This window comes from Gobio gobio, assembly GCF_949357685.1.
Source record: "Gobio gobio genome assembly, chromosome: 4".
Lineage (NCBI taxonomy): Eukaryota > Metazoa > Chordata > Actinopteri > Cypriniformes > Gobionidae > Gobio > Gobio gobio.
The window spans coordinates 51,531,370-51,551,252 of NC_137100.1; the positions used below are offsets into that span (position 1 = coordinate 51,531,370).

At 40.4% G+C, this 19,883-nt stretch overlaps 1 protein-coding gene across 1 annotated transcript; it reads right to left on the minus strand.

Annotated features, from left to right (window-relative positions):
• Positions 1-121: 121 nt before the first annotated feature.
• Positions 122-18,508, minus strand: sart3 (spliceosome associated factor 3, U4/U6 recycling protein). The gene is made up of 19 exons (XM_079816152.1): positions 18,210-18,508; positions 15,122-15,248; positions 14,514-14,618; positions 14,074-14,258; positions 13,787-13,892; positions 12,923-13,047; positions 11,353-11,508; positions 9,564-9,702; positions 6,998-7,105; positions 6,784-6,861; positions 6,640-6,698; positions 6,416-6,525; positions 4,643-4,755; positions 4,481-4,557; positions 4,122-4,290; positions 3,506-3,966; positions 3,246-3,398; positions 2,858-3,045; positions 122-1,982 (listed from the first exon to the last, which is right to left on the minus strand). The coding sequence occupies exons 1-19, from the start codon at positions 18,495-18,497 to the stop codon at positions 1,772-1,774; spliced, it is 2,958 nt and encodes a 985-aa protein (XP_079672278.1). The 5' UTR covers positions 18,498-18,508; the 3' UTR covers positions 122-1,771.
• Between the last annotated feature and the right edge of the window lie 1,375 nt (positions 18,509-19,883).

A 19,883-nucleotide genomic window follows, 5' to 3' on the forward strand; every position in this document is an offset into this window, starting at 1 on the left:
GTTGTGAAATATGAAAAGAAAAATGGCAGATGTACACAAGATCAAACCAGTCCACTAATGAGTTTGTTTTTAAACAAAGCTGAAAATCAATGAGCACAAATATCACACAAGACATTTGTTTGACAACCACATACATTTAATTGCTTCATTAAACAATTTAGGCCTTAAAACAAAAAGGAAAAATAAAACCATGACTACATACAACTTGAGCAACACAGGAAATACAACAGGAACATTATTAGAAATTATTGAGTACCCAAAGATGACACTGACGTGGTAAATAAAAATGACCAATCTATAATCAAATAATTGATAGTTAACCAAATCAAGAAAGTGCACAATTCTTCACATGTATACCATGTTTTTTGTTATTTTTTAATGTTGAACAAGACATTGCAACTGCACTTTTTTTTCCTCAATCACTACTTCAGGCCACTGTGGTGATCAAACGCAAATATATAGTGTTACTTTTTTCTTCATTATTTAAATTTTTTTTTTTACTTCGTTCAAAATATACAAATGTTTTACAAAACTATGGCCAACCATTGAGGGGTGTGAACAAGAATCAAACACAATCAAAAGAACAATGCAGGAGGAAACTGTCTAGTGTAGAACACTGCAGTTAAAAAAAATATATCAGCTTAACGTTTAATAGTGGATGAAATACCTAAATCCATCATTGCCATCAAAACCAGTAAATAATACTAATATCCAGGACATTTTTAGATGATATATGTTGTGTATATATACAATACAGTATATGACGGGTTCACAATCAGGTGAACTCATAGTGGAAGGTTCTAGCGATATACAGCTGCATAGATTCAACTTCAGGAAAGGTCCAAACAGGTTGTAAAACTATCACGCTCCTCAGAATGCTGAACTGAATCTGGCTGTGGAGCGCAAGCTTTAACCTTCAGACCATTATTGAGTACACAAGGTAAGGCAGGTTTACAAGCTGTGTCAGCAGTTAAACAAGATTCTAGGGCAGCGCTTGGAGGAAATACAAAAATGTGTGATAAAACTGCAAATCTACTAATTTCCAGGACAGGACAGTGCACAGCTTTTAATTTCAAGCGCTGCAGTCTAATAAACACTAAAGTTGAACCTCTTAGTGACAAATGTGTTGTTGGCAGGGTGCTGGGTTTTATTTGCTGACAAGATCATCTATTACCCCATTAAGTCTTCATTTAAAACTTTTATGAAGACATTACAGAAGTATGCTGTAAATCTACACATGCAAAATGGTTGAGTTTCAGATGGTCGTGGTACTGCAAATAAATTATTTATACAACATGCAGTTCAGATAATGTGTAAAATAAAGGTTGCTCTTTATTTTTTTGTTTGCCTTTGACAAGGCAGGGGTGCAGGACGGATCTACAGATTAGCTGCCCCAAAAGGGACCTATAGAGAAATGAAGCTGCGTTGAAACTTATGATACATCACGTATCTTCATATTAAATGTTCTTGCATATACCTTTTAAAACAACATCTGTTTTAACATCCTGTTAAAAAAATACTTGCTGACAAAATCTGAAATCTATACCCCAAATCTCTTTCTTTATTACTAAGAATTAAAAGAAAACAAATACAGCTCACATCTCTGTGGATGAGGTGTTAAAAAAGTTTAACTATATATCTGGGGTGGTGGTCACGTATTTACAGAAAGTAGGCTAAATTAAAACGCTGTTTCTCCGCCGGACTTCGTAAGGACACAGCATGGCTTTCTGTCAGAAGGCAGGTGTTCTTCTTGTGTTATCTGCATACGATTTCACTTTTTGAGAAGCATCCTGGCAAAGTCCTCATTGGACAGGGACTTGGTTTGCGTGTCCAGGCTTGCGGTTCCAGGTCCTCCGTGCACTCCATCTGTCACTGTGGCATGTGGTGCAGAAATGGTCCCATTCTCCGCTTTGGCATCTGGAGCACTCTGGCGGTACAGAGAGCGTGGCAGCAGAGAGATCTGAGTGCGTCCTTTTCCCCTCCTGAAAAAAAAAAAACAATCATGGTTAAAGAGAAAGAACTGATGGTTTTCAATAATTCAGGACTGTACAAAGAATATTGGAAAACTGTAGGAAGTTAACCACAGAGGCTGTCAGAAATACGTGACGTTAGGGTGTAATTATGGGTTTTCTAATAACACAACAAAAATGTGAATCAGATTTAAAATGAGATTTTAAAACTCCAATATTGTTGTAAGGTTGAACAATTTGGCCAAATTTTCTTTAAAAAAATATATTAAAATAATTATTATTTTAATTATAATTCATATTATTATTATTATTATTATTATTATTATTATTATTAAATAAAAAATATTAAACAAAATAAATATTTATTGTAATTTCACTGTAACCAAGTATTTAAAGGATTAGTTCACTTTAAAATGAAAATTACCCCATGATTTACTTGCCCTCAAGCGATCCTAGGTGTATATGGTATTTAGACATTTTAACTTTATAAAGTTTTAAATATGGATATTTTTCTTACACAAACGCATCGATTCGCTTCAGAAGGCCTTTATTAACCCCCTGGAGCCCCCTTGGAGATGGATGCCATTATAAAGCTTGGAAGCGTCCGGACATTTTTTTTAATACAACTCCGACTGTGTTCATAATAATCGCACTAAGCCATTTCACAATTTTGATTTGAATGTGATTAATCACTCAACCCTACAAAATAGAGTTACAGTTTATAGTTAAACGGGCAGCTGAAACCTTTTTCTTACCCAGATCGAAAAAGTACGAAAAGAAACACCAACACAAAAGCTTTGTGAATGTTAGTATTTATGTTGAGAAAAACTGTGGTCTTGGCTACAGGCAGTAATCCACACACGTGACCTGTCGTATCAAGTACTTACGCTCCCTGAGGTTGCCTTTGCATCGTCGCCCCCAGGATTCGACTAGGTGCCACTTTATCTTCCATCTTCCTGCCCGGGGGGTTGCTAATAGCAACAGAGAGTGCGAAGTTCTCCAACATGGTGCCGTCCATCTTTAGCACAGCCTGTGAGGCCTGTGCCTCATTCTCATATTCCACATACGCCAAACCCTACAGAGCACACACAAATGACTATGGAGAGAAAACATAAAACCTATTCCTGTGGTTTGTTTTTTGTACTCCTGGACATGCAATTCATCTACAGGAATATGAGTAATATATCCTGGCAATATTAGCTTGGAGATGACTACTTTCAGGTATACCGGGACAGTCTTCTTGTGTATTTATGTTGGTGACAGAGACCTACACACCTTGGGCTTGCCTGCACGGTTGGTGACTAGCCGAATGGCTTTGATTGTGCCGTGTTCTTTAAAGAGGTCCTCCAGTGTCTCTTTAGTGCAGGTGTACGGCAGGCCCGAGATAAAGATCTTGTGCTTCTCCAGTGATGTTTTGTACTTAAAAACCTGCCAGGAAGACATTGTTATAAAAATGCCACCAAAGGTAATACTAATTGTTTACTTGAACATGGGGACGACATGGTCAAAAATGCAGTAGTATACATTCTAGATACCTTGAAATCCGGATTCTTATTCTTGTCCACACAAGGAGACACATACATGGGCCGCCCATCCACCTCCTGCCTGTCTAGTTTCAGTGCCTCAGGTACAGCTAGCCGGTCCTCAAACTGCACGTAACAATAGCCTCTAAACACACCTTTTGGTGTATACACGAGCCGCACCTGCTGTACAGTCCCACAACCCTGAAACAATGTTCGCAGCTTGCCTTCAGGGTCCTCCAGATTAAAGGCCAAATTACTGACAAACACACTATTTTCCTCTTTGCGCTGCTCCTTTGACACGTCCTGGGGATCTGCTTCGAGCACTCTCTGCTGGTTCTTACGGAAACCAGGAGGCTCAGTTTTACGCGATAGTGGAGCTCGGCGGCCGAACAGCCCACTTTCTGTTTCCATGAGCTCCTCAGTGGCCATGCTGCCATAGTCCCTCTCCCCTCTGAGCCTCTTGGACGGCAACTCTGCACACATTTGATATGTCAGTACAGCCAACGTCTAAACCACACTGTAAGCTTTTAAAAAGTGACATTTTGTTTGGAAATGACCTCAAATATCTCAGAAAACAGGTTCTTTTACACAACAGAATTATAGAACTTAAAACGCTCTCCATCCATACCTGCATCCTCTCCCCATTCTTCCTCGCACTCGTCTTCAGCTTTCCGCTTATCCCCTGTTCTGTTTACTTTCTGGCTTTTCTTATGGCCTTTTTTATCTGCCTTGGCTTTCCTCCTTTGCTCGGCTTTCTCCTCCTCTTGTCTGGATAGGAGAGCCTCTTTTTCAGCCACCTGCAAAAACAGCATACAGATGGCTCAAAAAACACTTTCCACAAGGTGAGCTTCCTGCCAGATGCCTCAAACATGATACATATGTACATATATCTGTTTGCTTAAATATTTTCTGTTATTTTTAATAGGAAAAGGGCATGAATGAAAATTTTATGGAGAAAATCCCAAAAAGGCTAGTTTTAGGACTGACTCTTGCTCTCTGCTCATTGACTCTGTTGAGTTTGGTCTCAGTTTTTTGGACTGCAGCATCCCATTCTTCCAGAGAGCCTGCGAGAGACAACACCCACATAAACACCCAATGCAGGACACCCACATAAACAGCAGTGTATATATGTGCATGAATTAAACTCACCCTCCACTCTTTCAAAGTTGAGCAGGACATCACACACATGCTCAGGGTAGTCTGATGTACACTGTACAGCTCTGTGGAGAGCTTTCCTGCAGTGAGCAGCATCTCCATATGACCTGATCAACAAGGACACATACAGAGTCAGAACAGCAGCCTTTTTAAAAACAATATGAAATAAAAAATAACCTCAACCCTCAACAACTTATTAGGAAACAACAAAGTGTTTGCTTTCACAACATTTAAATCCAAATGTAGTAACTTGCACAATCTCTAAGGCCTAGTCCACACGTACACGGGTATTTTTATAACCAGAGTTTTTCCTCACAAGCCACGCATGCATCCACACAAGCACGAAAATCTCCGTCCACATGAAAACGCAAAACCGCGCTATGATTGGCAGCCTGATTTCCACATGGGTCCCTGAGGGATGCCATGGGCTCAGTGAAACCCTTCTACAAGTTTACTTTGGACTCAGTGACAGGTAACTGTACACAGGGCAGGGCACAAGTGGACTGACGCTTCACACACTTGCCATACTATGTTGTATTTTTGCATTCTGGCGCCTCAGTTCTGCAATTCAATGAGATAACTGCGCATGTATCTGTATACATGTGATAAGCGCTGTTAGCAGAGTTATTAAAAGCTACGTCTGCCATTGCATAGACTCCACTTATGTAAAAAAAAAGCGATAACGGCGCACAATCTGACGTCAAACAAAGGAGAGAACGGCGCACACTTCGACTTAACAAGCCGAAATCTCCGGTTTCACCATCTACACGACAACGCTGTAACCGGAGTGTCTAAAAAACTTCACCCTGGCCGGAGTTTTCAAAAAAGTCCGGTTTCAGTAACCGGATACTGCGTTTGCGTGTGGACGAACAGCCAAACCGCATAGAAAAAGCTGCGGTTTTGAAAATACCCGTGTTTGTGTGGACAGGGCCTAAAATTGAATAGATTTTTCTGTTGATATAACCAAGGTCGCACAGCCATGGAAAAAGGAAATTAACCAATAATATTATTGCACACAACCACCCCTTCTGATCCAATCAAATCCTGATAGATAAACGTTATCTCTACATAACTTCCTGAATATTGTTTCACTTAGAAATATGTTACACACTGAAGTCAGATGGGTTGTGAACGCCGTTTCATGACATCTGTAAAACACTCAAAGCCCCCACACACTGTCGAACACAATATTCAAAGGCTCCCCCGATATAGGCCAATATATTTCTGCTGTAAACAGCTCACCTTCAAATTATTTTCAAACTAGGAATATTCATATAGTAATTGATATATCATTTTGTGATTACATAAGTTAAGAACTGCATGTTCTTCAACAAAAACAATAGTTATTGGGGGTGGGGGAGTTCAGTGTACAACTTGATTTTAGGTGTTTTTTAGAATAATTTAGGTCATTTTAATATATAAATAATAATAATTTATTATTTTAAATACTTTTAAGTCATCCTGTGGCCCACTTGGAAGTTTGCTGAGACCCCGGGTGAGAACCACTGCTTTGACAGCTTACAGAAATGCTGAGGGGTCCAAAAGTCTAAGACTGTACATATTTGTCCCCATCAAAATATTTTAGTATTTTGGTTGTCCCTCTTTTGCTTTAAATCCCAGCAGCACAGCAAGCTGCATGAACTCCACAGGTTTGTGTAAAATCTGCTGATCATGTTATCCAGCATGATTTGAGAATGTTTTTAAAAAAGACCTTGAGCTTCAACGGAAGCAAAAACATATTTGCACAAACTGATGAAAATGACTGACCTTTCCAGGTTGTAATATTCCAGCCACATGTTGGCATATTTTGCATTCCCTTTTGTCATTATGCTGTCCCACAGTTCACGGGCCTTCTGCATGTTCTTACAGTGCAAGGCCTGTTTGGAGCAAACAAACAAGCAGCACTGTAACAACTGCGGACAGACTGTAGTCAGCAGAATGGCATTAGTTAATGGAGGATGGATTGATGCAACAGTGTAGTTTTTCCTCACCTCTACCTTTGCCCAGATCTGCATTATTGTGCAGGACAGATCTCCACTTTCACTGAACCCTGAGAAGTAGTGAGACAGTATTTAAATATGCCTTTCTACTACAAGTCTGCTCTCAAACCACATACAATCAGACATGATACTTACTCTCTTCTACATCCTGTTTCAGGTAATCAAGGGAGCGTGCGAAAGCTGCCCGCAGCTCATCCAACTCCCTGCTCCACTCTGCAATGATCAGCAAACCCATCAATAATAAATCACCAGATTCACTCATCTGATATCAGCTGTGACTGTGGACCAAAACTTCAGAATGTAAGAATAGATCAGTAATTGGGCAGAAAAGAAAAGCATATGCTCTTGCCTTTGCTGAAATCAACACGTCTCCTCAAGTAGTCCAGATAAGATTGCCAGATTTCTACATAATCAGTCGCCTGGATGAATCCTGCATTCAGGGCCTTTTCAAACACATCTAAGGACATAAATGCATGTTACTGTCAATTTTTGCATTTAAAAAATTGTTTAATTCCTGCAAAAGGTTTTTGTCATTCATAAATTAATTCAACATTACAGACAGTGTTCCCACACTTTATGTCTAATGAATTTCCATGACTCTTCATTTCATTGAGATTGCACACAAAAATATATTATGTTATATTTAGAGCGGAGCATAATCTGAAAGTGTTATATTCACTAGGGCTGGGCGATTAATCGGAAAAGTAATTAAAAAAAACGAAATTCAGAACCTCTAACCGACAATTTTCCCATGGCGGTTATTTCGTTTTTTTAATCCTGTTAATACTTTCCCGTGTGTAGTTAGCCTATGTGACTCTGCCCAGTCCAGTCACATCAAGTGCAGTTTGCAGGCACACGCAAAGATTCAGGAGCAGTTTTCTTTGTTTATACAATCTGGATGCTCAGTTTTGCTAGGGCAATTGAATGTTTTACAAGGTTTATTTTACAGGCAAGTTAATCGCCGTTCTTATATGCGCTGCTACACGCATACACAGACACTTTAGCTTGCGTCCTCACGAAAATGTCAATTAAATGCGTTTAAAGGCTTGCCAGTTTGAACATTCAAGCGGTTTTATTCAATAACAACAATATGGAAAACAATCACCATTCAGAGCTCGCAGGCTTTTTTCTGTGAGACCGAGAGCAGAGTCTCTGACAATGCACAAGCCCTGAAGCCAGATCACATTCAATTGCAATTGAATGCGTTTTAAGACCTGCCCGTTTGAACATTGAATCGATTTTAGACTATCGGATGCGTGTCATTATTTTGAACTAATGCGCTGATGCATTGTGACACACGAACACACACATACAGACAGGAGCTTGCACATCACGTCAAGATTGCGCGTGGAGAAACATTCAGGGACACAGAAACTCATTGTCAGAGCTATCCTGTGATAAACCACTAAAGTAGCTTAGAAATTCAACCGTTATAGCATAGATTTGTCTACTTTTCAAGTAACTACAACACACAGCTTCACAATTAATAGAGAGACGGTATGACTAATTCACACACACACACACACACACAAATCACTCTCTCATTAATGTATTCATATAAATGTAATGTAGGCCTACTGTGCTAATTTATCTGTATCTGATGTACAACAAACAGAAATCTGTAAGAAATGTTACGACCCATAGACAATAACTGCTGAAAGTTAACTGTTTCCTTCAAGTATTTTAAAGGGTAACTAAACCCCTGCTCAGAGCTTAACTCCACCCACTGGCAATTTTCAAAAAATGCTGGAAAAGTGGGCAGAGCCCGGCGGACACAGAGGGGACGAACCGAGGGCGGGGCTGAGCGGAGGGCGTGCACCTGAGACCCGCAGTAACGGGTTGATTGACAGCTGTCTGACTCGCGAGTCGCAAAGATGGAGAATGAGTGGAGTGACGCCAGCTTTGCAACAGAGCGGTCATTTCTCCTACCTTCACCTGAAGTGGAGGAGGGTGGATTGTCTGTAACAGACACAAACCCGGAGCCTTATCAATGCGAGCCGCTGCTCAAACTGCGTTAACTCCCGATGCCGACGATGCTAGTGAAGCAGCCGCGCAAGAGAACTGACCTAATCTATCTGCGTCCGTGGCAACCACTTGCGTGTCAGGGTTTGAAAGCGCGTCTCATGTATGAAAATTATCTGTACACATGACGGGCGGCAATAATATCGCAAGAAAAGCCTGACGTGTACTGACAACTGCATTATTTAACCGTATTTTCTTCAATACAATGTTAAAGCAAGTGTCAAGTGAGTTTCATTCATAATGTTTCCCCTTCATGTAACATGACAGTTCATACTGGAGTGAAGCCGTTCTCATCTTGTGATTGGGGGAAACATTTCTGAGGGCGTGGTGAGCTCGTGCCAGGGGCGCGGATAGTGAGCCGTTGGAGGTACCATCCTACGTCACGATGTACCACAACGTCCAATAGGAAAATTCAACTGCAGTAGCCACCGTTCAACCTTAAGAGGGCAGCACTTTGGCGGTTTTACACCATATTTTATAGAATTAAAACACTTTATACTCAAATGTCAAAACATTTACTCGAATCAATGAACAGCATTAATAAAGCCCCAGTATTACAGATCATCAACTAAAAAAAGTTGGTTTAGGGTTTAGTTACCCTTTAAAATCACAAATAAATGCACTTTCATTATAAAAAATATCCCACCTTTAATAGTTGAGCATATTTACAGTAGGCCTACAAATCATGTCAGTGAACTATGAGGGCAAAAAAAGGAAAGCAAAAAAAAAGCAAAATAACCGTTCATTAATCGTAATTTTATATTTTAAATTCGAGATTTTGATTTTAGGTCAAATTGTCCAGCCCTAATATTCACTATATAGATTTTTTTCGATGACATTAGGAACCCTGTTCCTATCACAACATTGGATGACACAGAAATAAATTAAAGTACCCATCACTGTCTGATGCTCTGTCCCATGCCGCTCTAGAGCCAAAAGATAGCTCTTCCACAGGCCCATGGTCCAGGGACAGTTCCTGACGGCTCGCTCATGAACAGATAACACTAGATCTTTTATTTTCAACTGACGATCCTAAGGTAGAACAGAAAAAAACAACAATTACAAGCAGTCATAAAACATGATTTTTTTTGGTGTAGCAAGTAGGTGTTGAGTGACCAAGAGCAGCTATTTGACTCAAACACAAATTATTTTTTATCACCTAAACCTTCAGACTGTGGAATACTACATTTTAGGACATTTTCAACTGGACATTTAAAAAAATATATACCAAAAGGAAAAGATCGAAATCCTGCATCTAACAGATTAAATGGATTGACCAGGTAAAAACATCAGAAATAAAGCTTGTTTTACTCTTCTTCTAGAAACATGATTGCACCTACAGATTGCATGCCTGATTTTTCCAACTAAACAGAATTGTCAAAATACAGCCTAAATTCAGTATAAGTGATATATAAAATCAAGATATGAATACAGCATTGCTTGTAAAATGTACAGAAAAGGTCTCCAGCCTTTTTGCCTTCCACACCAAAACCACTGAATATGCTTCAGGAAGAGCAGGTGGTGTGTGTGATGAGTGTCTATAATGATCATGATTCCCTGTCCAATCCAATGCTGCTGTTCTCCTGCCAAACCATTTACAACCTCTGCTGCTCAAAGATTACGTGTAGCATCAAGCAAAAGGAGATGTTCAGCAGGGAATCACTCCTCCATTGTAAAAGAGGTTTAATCTAAAGCCAAGATAAATCTGTCTGTGGGAAATTGCCTTACATCAGTAATCATTCAGTAAAATGCAATAATGGCTTTACAAACGGGAGAGACGAATAAAATCCCTGCTTTGCGCACACTACGCCAACTCAACATCTGCTCCCTGCTCTTCAAAACATTTTTGTTTCATCAAAGACTGAATGAGGATATCTGCTGAAGTATCAATCATGGTAGCAGCATTCTTTGAAGCATACAAGACTACTCCACAGATAAAACTATAGCTGAATAGGAGGTGCATGGATATTAGTAAGAAAGAAACTATGGAAACGGATCTAACACTCGTTCCTAAAGTGGTGCAGGCCATTGGTTCTGCAGAAGGCTTTAGACACAATACAGCACTTTGTAAAAACCAAGTAATAACCCCCTATATCCATTAGGCAAAGCAGCTCTGTGACTCACAGTGTGAGGTGCATATAATTTAGTTAAATAGCATCTCAATTTAATCACCTAAGAGAGTACAAGTATGGAGGCTTGATTTAATTACTTCACACATCTATAGCTGCCAGGAATTCAACCGCCTGAATGGGTTCCACCAGCGTTTAGACCTTTAATGCAGAGGATCATTAAGTTCAGTCGTTGAATCAGAAAGCCCAAATGGATAGAAGCTTCGGCTGCTAATATAGGGAGGTGTCATTCTCTCCCCGTCTCATTCTCATTTTTCTCTCCCTACACACATCTCACCATCTCTCTTTCTGTCTTGTTAACCCGCCGTTTCCCCCTCTCCCTCCCTCCATCTGGTAAGGTGCCGGCTCTCTAATGTGTTCTCAGCTGCAACTACGCTGTTGTGCGTTTGTAGCTTGTGCATCTCATTACCATCCCATTAAAGCAATTAATATGTTCCTGAATAAACGGAGGGAGGTGTGGGGCTAGCACAGATGTGCAGATGCACATTCATTTTGTGAGCTGTGCGAAGGGCTGCTGGGTAAGAGCGGATGTTTGCTTATGCGAGTCACTCACCAGATACATGGTGTATTTGATCCACAGGTCTGGCACAAGGCAGTTCTCCGCCAGCGCCCGCTCAAATATAATCTGGACACGGGCCGGATCCCCTTCCTTCATCTCAAAATCGATGTACGATTGATACTCCGGCAGCTTTGGAGTTTCAGAGACCAGCTAGAACATCAAAAAGAACAGCATTAAAAAGCACAAAAGAGAAACAACATCATTTGAATTTAACAGAAAAAAAGAGCCATAAAGGGAAATTACGTGTTCTAATGAAAAGAGTGCAAGAGCACTTAACTGATTATTGTAGACAATTATAATTAGTGACTGGGTACTTTAATTTAAAATGAGTGCAGTGTAATTCAGTTCACAATTAAGAATCGCTTCTACTTTCTAGGTGCATGGCACATTCTCCACTTTCTATGGCATCGGCACTAGTTAAGTTGAATTTGTTTTCTGATTTCAGTTCTTCTTGTGACTTCAGTGAATTATTTGTTATACACCGTATAAATAACAGCATCTACATGTTAATGCTTCACTGCTACACAGGTTGAGGTCTACAAGCTTGACTACAAGCTTTAAAACTACACTGTGTGATATTTTCTCCCATCTAGTGGTGAAAAGGTATATGACCATCCAGTGAATATTAGTTTCTGTTCCTCTCAATTCCGATTTCGTTTTAACTCCTACGGTGGCCGATTTAGTCCAAGATTAACATGGCTTCTATTCGACACGGTGCCATCGAGTGTTAAAACGCGAAAGGCAAAGCTTTAATTTGCGGGTATGTCCCTCTTTGGCTAATATACTTTCAAGATGGAGGGGCAACATGGCGACCTGCATTTGAACCCCTTACCCGTATGCATTTTCAATGGCATATTATAAACTTACGAGAATACCTTATTACTTGAAAGAAGTTAATATACATTAATGAGCACATATATATTTTTGAAAGAACTAAGTGTTTTTAGCTAAGAATAAACTAAAAAAGTTACACAGTGTAGCTTTAAAGTCAACATTAGCTACACATAGCCATTTTGTTTCTCTTATGTGCTGAATGTCCAATAAAAACAGGAAAGTAGGAAAAAAGGTAGAGCAAGACTTGTCCATTGGGAATCAATTTAAATAGTGAAAAGTGTTCAGGTTTTGCAGTCAATTGTAAAGGACTGCCGCCAACACTAAGTTGGCTAAGCAGCCTTAGTGATGTCAGCCAAAAAGGAAGTTGTTTCAGAGATGGTTTAAGCCTTAATATTTGATGAAAGAAGAAGAAGAAAGGAGAAAAGAAAAAAGACAAGAAATGTGTAATAAAGTAAATAATGAGATTTCATGTTGACTTCTGAAAGGGTGAAAGTACAGTGTTGATGAACATATGTTTGTGGACAAAGAGCTTTTGTTACCACAGATGTTTTATTCATTCAGATTCTCTAAATGACACTTGAAGACTGATTTTGGCTGCAAGCAGGATACTGCTATAAAAGATTTGAAAATCATAAATCACCACCTTTACTGTCACATCTGCTACCAGAGACATCATTTTGCATACGAAAACCAAAGGATCTCTACAGCAGTGAGACAGGGGCATAGTTACCAAAGCCTCCTCATAAGGTTTGCATTTCTCCATCTGTTGCAGTGCACGTCTGTACTGGTGAGTGGCCGTCTCAGGTACGCCATTATCGGCCCAGTCCGAGTACTCTGCGTATGTTCCCTCCATATCTACACAACACAATATTAACACAAAGATGGGGGGGGGGGGGGGGGCATAGAGATATTTCATCTTTCAAAACCTTTTCACTGCTGCTGGAACACAGAGTCTGTTCTGTTTCAAAGATGCTTTGAAACAGTCTTTATGTTACTACTGCATTTCTCACCTATGTCATCACTACAAGGCAATTTTATGACACAGAAATAGGGCTATAGAAACATGAGACGTGCTGTACGAATGCCTAATCTGTGATCTGGCTCTCTTAGCTGAGTGGGATGTGATCAGAGCCTTCTCCTCTGCATCTCCGGTGCCAAAAGCAGCTGGCAAGGGGGGTCACAAAACCAGACCATCTGGCTATCTGCAGGCTCTCCTGTCCCCAGCCTTTGTTACAGTGTCTGGCAGCGCTGGTGTCTACCTGACAGAACCTGTACTACTTGGCTTTCAGAAACGTTCAAGAAAGGAAACCAAATGCAACAATCAATATTATTTTTAACTCAAGTCTTAATCAATCCATTCTGACCAGATTTCACTTCAGTCTAGACATGTTGTTCTCAGTTTATTTTATTTCTGCCAAATTGCGCAATCTTATCCTAAGTCTAAATTCTTTCAGCATCCGTTCTCCCAAACCTTTCGGCCTGTGGATAAGTTTTTCCGATAATTCATTCCAACACTGGAAAGAGAAAGAGACCAGAAAGAATGGGAAAGTGGAGGACTGAAGGAGTGAAAGGAGAGAAACAGAGAGGCTCTCACCCATCAGAGGTACAGCTAGCTGCCGCCTGAAAAGCGTGTGTATTCGGTCGAGCTGGGCGTTCAAAAGCTCCTGCTGCTCCTGTGATGGAACGCTGCCAGGAGGAGGCTGAACAAGAAAGAGGGGGTTAAAACACCTATACAAGACAAAACATATTTATTCAAATCCATACTTATTACTATTCATGTGATATTTAAAAACAAGCCTTTCCATTTGGCTTTTTTTTACAGTCACTTAATGCCACGCTGATATTCTGTAATAAATCTAAAAAGGAACCCAGAGTACATACCTGTACTGTTGAGAGAATAACAATCTCAAACTCCCTGTAGGCCTCCCAGATTGAAGCTCCTTTAGTCACGTGTAAACCCACCGCAGTCAGTGCCCTCTCAAAGATGGACCGAACCCGCTCAATGCCTCCCTGGGCTCCCATTCCCCCGATGGAATACTGTACATATTCCAACCAGATCTCTGGACCTGTGGATGGGTTTAATAACAGGTTTTTTTTTAATCCCTGAGCACAGGTTTCTCTCAAAACAATCCAGTATACAATTGAGAAGAAATTAAATGTTCTTTATCCGATTATAGGTGGTAACAGAATGAGTGTTTCACACTGTTTTAGCTCAGGTACTTGAACAAAAAATATTACACTTAGAAAACACTACAAAATTTGACCAAATTAAACCCGTTTCTTAGAACTGAAGATTATGAATATAATTAAGCCACACTTACACATATAATCCTTGACAGCCCTCTCAAACAGCTCGTACACTTTCTCGCGGTCGGATTCGTCTTCTGTTATGCGAATTTCATCCTTCAACCAGTCCAGCCAAATCTCTGTTCCACCAAACAAATCAGTCAAACACAACACGCAATAGTCATATCACCACCACATCATAAAATCTTAAAAATCCTTTAAAGTGTAAATACATACACATGTTCAAAGTCAGCATATTTTGGTTTAAATATTCCTCCTATACACAAACTCATTTTCTAAATGCACTTCCAAAGGTTTTCTAATTGCACTCCCTTTTGCAGCCCAGCGCTAATAACAAACTCTCATTATCATGTCCAGTAAATGAATATGAATCATTATCACAATTCAAATGAGGTTGCTCAGTCCTGTTCCTGGAGATCAACTTTCCTGGAGAGTGATGTGTATTCAAACCTCAAGAACAAATTCACAAAATAGCCAGGACTCTAAAAGCACTGACTGTCCTTTTCCTTTAAATAACATTAACACCAATATTTTGGTTACAGAATCTGGCTAAGTCTGGCTACCGCACAAGGCACACAAAGAGAACAAAAAACAGAAAAGGAAAACAATAAGGATGTCCCACCTTCAGTGAGAGGAAAGAGTTCGCTCATCTTCTGCCTGGCCTTGCGCAGTCTGTGAAGCTTCCCTTCTTGCCGCAGGAGTTTGATCAGGTCCACATGGCAGTTGTAATCAAATGCATTGATTGATAGCTGTAGAAATAGGACATAGGGTGTTGACTTTTGCTTTATGACATTCACGTGGTATTCACAAAATGTTGTAAAACTATTATACAACTGAAATCTTGATTCATAAAAGGGACTTTAACACCAGAGGAACGTTTTCATTGTTTCTCTAACTATTGGTAGAGGTACCAGCTTTTAGGCGTGTTCACACCGCAGGAACTGGGAATGATTTTAGCTATAGAAACACCTTTTTGGAGGACTGAATTAGCTCCTATTTCGGAGTAGGGTCTAACCCAGCACAACTACCAGGGACGTAAGTGTATGTTAATTGGCCGAACACGTCTTACGAAACACAGGCACAGTGCATTTTTAAAGCAGTGAAAACACACAGTTTACATCAGTGGTTTCTCTCTTTCGACAGCACCTCACAAGCTCAGAACCTTGTAAGTCTTTTTGCCGGAACACAGCAGGAGAGCAGCACATTCACAATAGCAGCTTGTGATGCCGTCCTCTGAAGAGCTGCTATTCTATAACAAGGAACTTCGATGTCGGGCTTTTTCAGAAGGTGCAAATTCAACGGTCTAAGAAGAAAGATTCAGTGGAATTGGCATTCGTGCTGCTTTATAAATGTAGAGCGCCAACCACAAGAACAGCTGTTTTTATTTTTTTTATTTCTGAAAATTTACTTGGGAGACCACCCTGGTGGCCAGTTCCTGTAAATACCCGGTGCGAAAGCCCCTAAAAAGTATCCTGTAGAAGTTGACCTACAAACTTTTAATATCAGTAAACATGTTAAAATCATTCCGAATAAATACATCAATATGAGCTTAAAGTTGGTTCACCAAAAATGAACATTCTGTAATTAATTACTCACCATCCTTCGGAACACAAATGAAGATATTTTTGGATGAAATCCGAGAGCTCTCTGACCCCTCCATACACTGCAACTGAAATGCAACTTTCAAGGCCCAGAAAGGTAGTAAAGACATTGTTAAAATAGTCCATGTGACTCCAGTGGTTCAACCTTAATGTTATGAAGCGACGAGCATATTTTGGTTTGTTTTTGCACACAAAAAGTAATGACTTATTCAACAATCTCTTCTCTTCCGTGTCACTCTCTTATTCTATTGATTTTGTTGGGCTATTCACAAACTACAACGCTTACTATTGGCCGAGCACGATCCCACGCATGCGTTGAGGTGCTTAAATGAATCACATAGGAGACTGGCACGGAAGAGAAGAGATTGTTGAATTAAGTATTTAGGTATTTATATAAGATATTTTTGTTTGTTTTTGCGCACAAAAAGTATTATCGTCGCTTCATAACATTACGGTTGAACCACTGGAGTCACATGAACTATTTTAACGATGTCTTTACTACCTTTCTGGGCATTGAAAAGTCTATGGAGGGGTCAGAGAGCTCTCAGATTTCATCAAAAATATCTTCATTTGCGTTTTGAAGATGAACAAAGGTTTTGAGGGTTTGGAACGACATGAGGGTGAGTAATTAATGACAATTTTCATTTTTAAGTGAACTAACCCTTTAAGGGAGTACACAAGGTTTGAACTAAATAATGTCTTCTAAACTGTATTACTCCATCAGCACAAAATCTTGCTTGATTTTTTCCCAAACATTTAACAACCAATACGTTTGGTTGGGTGGATGGCTAAAGATTCATCTGGACAAGGCCGGCATTCACTGTAGTCTAGCATGCAAGAGTGGGAGACACTGGAACAGTTCCACTTCCCACAGAGAGCGAATCTCTGTAGGACTTAAAAACAAATCAGATAATGTGACTTGTTTTTGATTTGTGTTTGATCCAATGGAATTGAATTCAAAATGGAACAATTCAATGCAAGGCCATAGAGACCAAACCTGTGTTTTGATCATGGAAAAAAAGCTTGTCTTTTCACAGAATCACAGAAAGCTGCCACTCATGCTGAAAAAAAACCATCTTAAACCAGTCTAAGCTAGTTTTCTGATCTTCTAGCTTGGTCAGTTAATGTTTTAGAGGGCATTTGGATACTTTTTAGCTGGTCTGGCTGGGAAACCAAATGAAGACCAGTTTATAGTTTTATGCATTTGGCAGATGCTTTAATCATAAATGACTTGTAATGCATTCAAGGTATACATTTTATCAGTTCACGCTTTCCCTGGAAATTAAACCCATGACCTTGGTGTTCCTAGCTATACCATCTTAAACCAGCAATGTTTCCAAAAGAAACAAGCAGTACTGGCAACACAAAGTCCCTCTATTGTGCCACACTGGTGTTTTCATCTGCTGTACACAATTTGTCAAATCAGAAATAGCATCCACTCCAAAACAGAAGGCAAAACCCCAAGATGTAACACATGGAATCCCAAATGAAACACGTGGACATGACCCCTGCGCAACAGCATCTCCGCCGCCTGAAAGCCTCCTGCTACTGCATGTGGTCTGCAACCCAAAACTAAAGTGTAATAATTATGATTCAAGTCTGAAATCACCACAGCATCTAATATCCGTCTCTCTTGACCACTCTGTTGCACACAGCTCCCTCTATATGAGCTCTGTGGCGCGTATTTGAACTCCGTGCGCACAACGCGCTCATCAAAACACTCCAACAGTAAACTTTATTCTTATATATTTCACTTAAAGTCTTTAGACATGCAAAGTCACAAAGCTCTATAGACACAGTTGAGACTGCGTATAGGTGGAAAACAAGTAAAAAGGCGAAATGAAAGGGCAGTTTGGAGGGTTTAAATATGACACAAGTGTTCGCTAGCTCACTTAAGCCTTTGCTAGCCACATTCCTCGGGAACACGGTTAAGCATTTCTGTATTTTGATTACTCCTGGCCATGTATTTGGTGTGTTAAGCATGCGTGACCTCTCAAATAAACTGGCTCTGGCAAATATGTATACAGAAACTCTCCAGCATAGTCGTTCGTGCGTGTTTCGAGAGCTGCGTATGTGAGGAGAGCCGTTAGCCTCATTCATTCCTCTCACCTGCTCCTCCAGCCGCTGGATCTCTGCTTCATTCTCCCGCTCGTCCTCAGACGTGTCCTCTTCATCCTCCTCCTCGGAATGCTCAACTCCCATCCCTTCTTCTTCTTCTTCCTCCTCCGACTCCATCTCTCGCTCCATGCCCTCAGCCTCCTCTTCGATATCTGGCAACAACGTCTGTTCTTCGTTACCCGTCGCCGCCATGTTGAGTACTACTATCTGCCTGGAAACAGGGGCAGGGCTAGCGCGCACAACACAAGAGCTCGCGCGAAAAACAGGGGGCTCGTTCATCCAGAAGGCGTGGCTCCAGGGAAAAACAGGGGGCGCGGCCCATCTAGGCATTGAGAATGAGGAGATGTCGTCACGACACAGCGCCCCGCCCCCCTTCCGCCATTTTGGGGGTCTGCCCGCCAGGTAATGAATTCGGACAGAGACTGGAGAAGAGATATTCTGATGATTACTATGTACATAGTTTTCCAAACTCAACTGAACATTAAGTTTTAATCCACCCAAGCCGATCTGAGAATGCAGCGGCTGGTAAACGTACGCCATTATTTCACCACAGGGTGTCAGTCATGGTCTTAACTATAGCGCGATGCTGAAGTGTGAGACACTTGATCAATACGAACCTTTATTTATTTGTATTAAACATGTTGATCACTATTCTGTCATTTTTCATTGTCGGTCATTTTACTGTATGCTATAAACATGTTTATGCCCAAAACGCTTAATTAATATTCAAGGTAGGCCTAGTTGACTGTCATTTTCCTCTACTGTGCATCACTGTTTAAGATTAATTCAATATTTAACATGGTTAACATTACATCCATTTAAAGCACGTACCGAGCATTCATTCTACTCAAGAAGGCTGGAATAAAAGCACCAGCGCACACAAACGATCATTTAAATTTTTAGTCAAATTAATTTAAAAATATAAACTCAACAGGTACAAAATATGATCAGTAAGAGAAAAACACTGCTAAGGATGACGAGCACTGGACTGCTGCAGGATAGTGGGGAGATATATTTATTATTCAGAATGCACAGGAAATATATTTATAGAAACATTTCAGTGCAAGGTGGTAAAGAGTTCTGCCGTGGCAGCTCGTATGGGTCAACGTTTTTGATATCAGCTTCTCTAAATACCTCAGCTTGGCGCTGGTAGTAAGTTTCTCCCTGTACGAGACCTCTTCTTCTCCATTTCAAGTTTTCTCGTAATTTCTCCGCTTAAACGCCGCGATGATAATTCCTCGAGCCGTCTTTCCTGCTCTGATCTCTGTTTCGCTCTTACAATGTTACCCCTGGCAACCGATAGCGTCGGATCCCGGAATGGTGTAGGGCTCAGACTCCGCCCACGACCATGACGTATCTCCTCATTCTCAATTGGCCGCTGTCAGTTTGGCATTTGTTAGTCTAGTCCTTTCCAAAGAAATTCTTTGTGGTGGCTTGGAAAACTGTCTTCGTTTGTCCATATCTGCATTAAAATGTTATTTTACGATTTAGTCCGATGCACAAGTAATAACACACACATGTTCTCCGCATATAGGGCCTATAGGTTCATAAAATACTTTTACTTCAAACCCACTAAATCCCAGTATCAGACCATTCAGAAGTACCGGTACTTAGGTAGAAACATATAGGCCTACATAGAAGCCCAACAAAGTGCGTGCGTGCTAA

Coding starts and splice junctions, on each gene's coding strand:
- sart3 (XM_079816152.1), bottom strand. CDS start 18,497: ATGAACGAGCCCCCTGTTTTTCGCGCGAGCTCTTGTGTTGTGCGCGCT. Junction 14,619..15,121: donor ACTCTTTCCTCTCACTGAAG/GTGGGACATCCT, acceptor TTGGTGGAACAG/AGATTTGGCTGGACTGGTTG. Junction 11,509..12,922: donor AACCTTATGAGGAGGCTTTG/GTAACTATGCCC, acceptor TTGATGTTCTAG/CTGGTCTCTGAAACTCCAAA.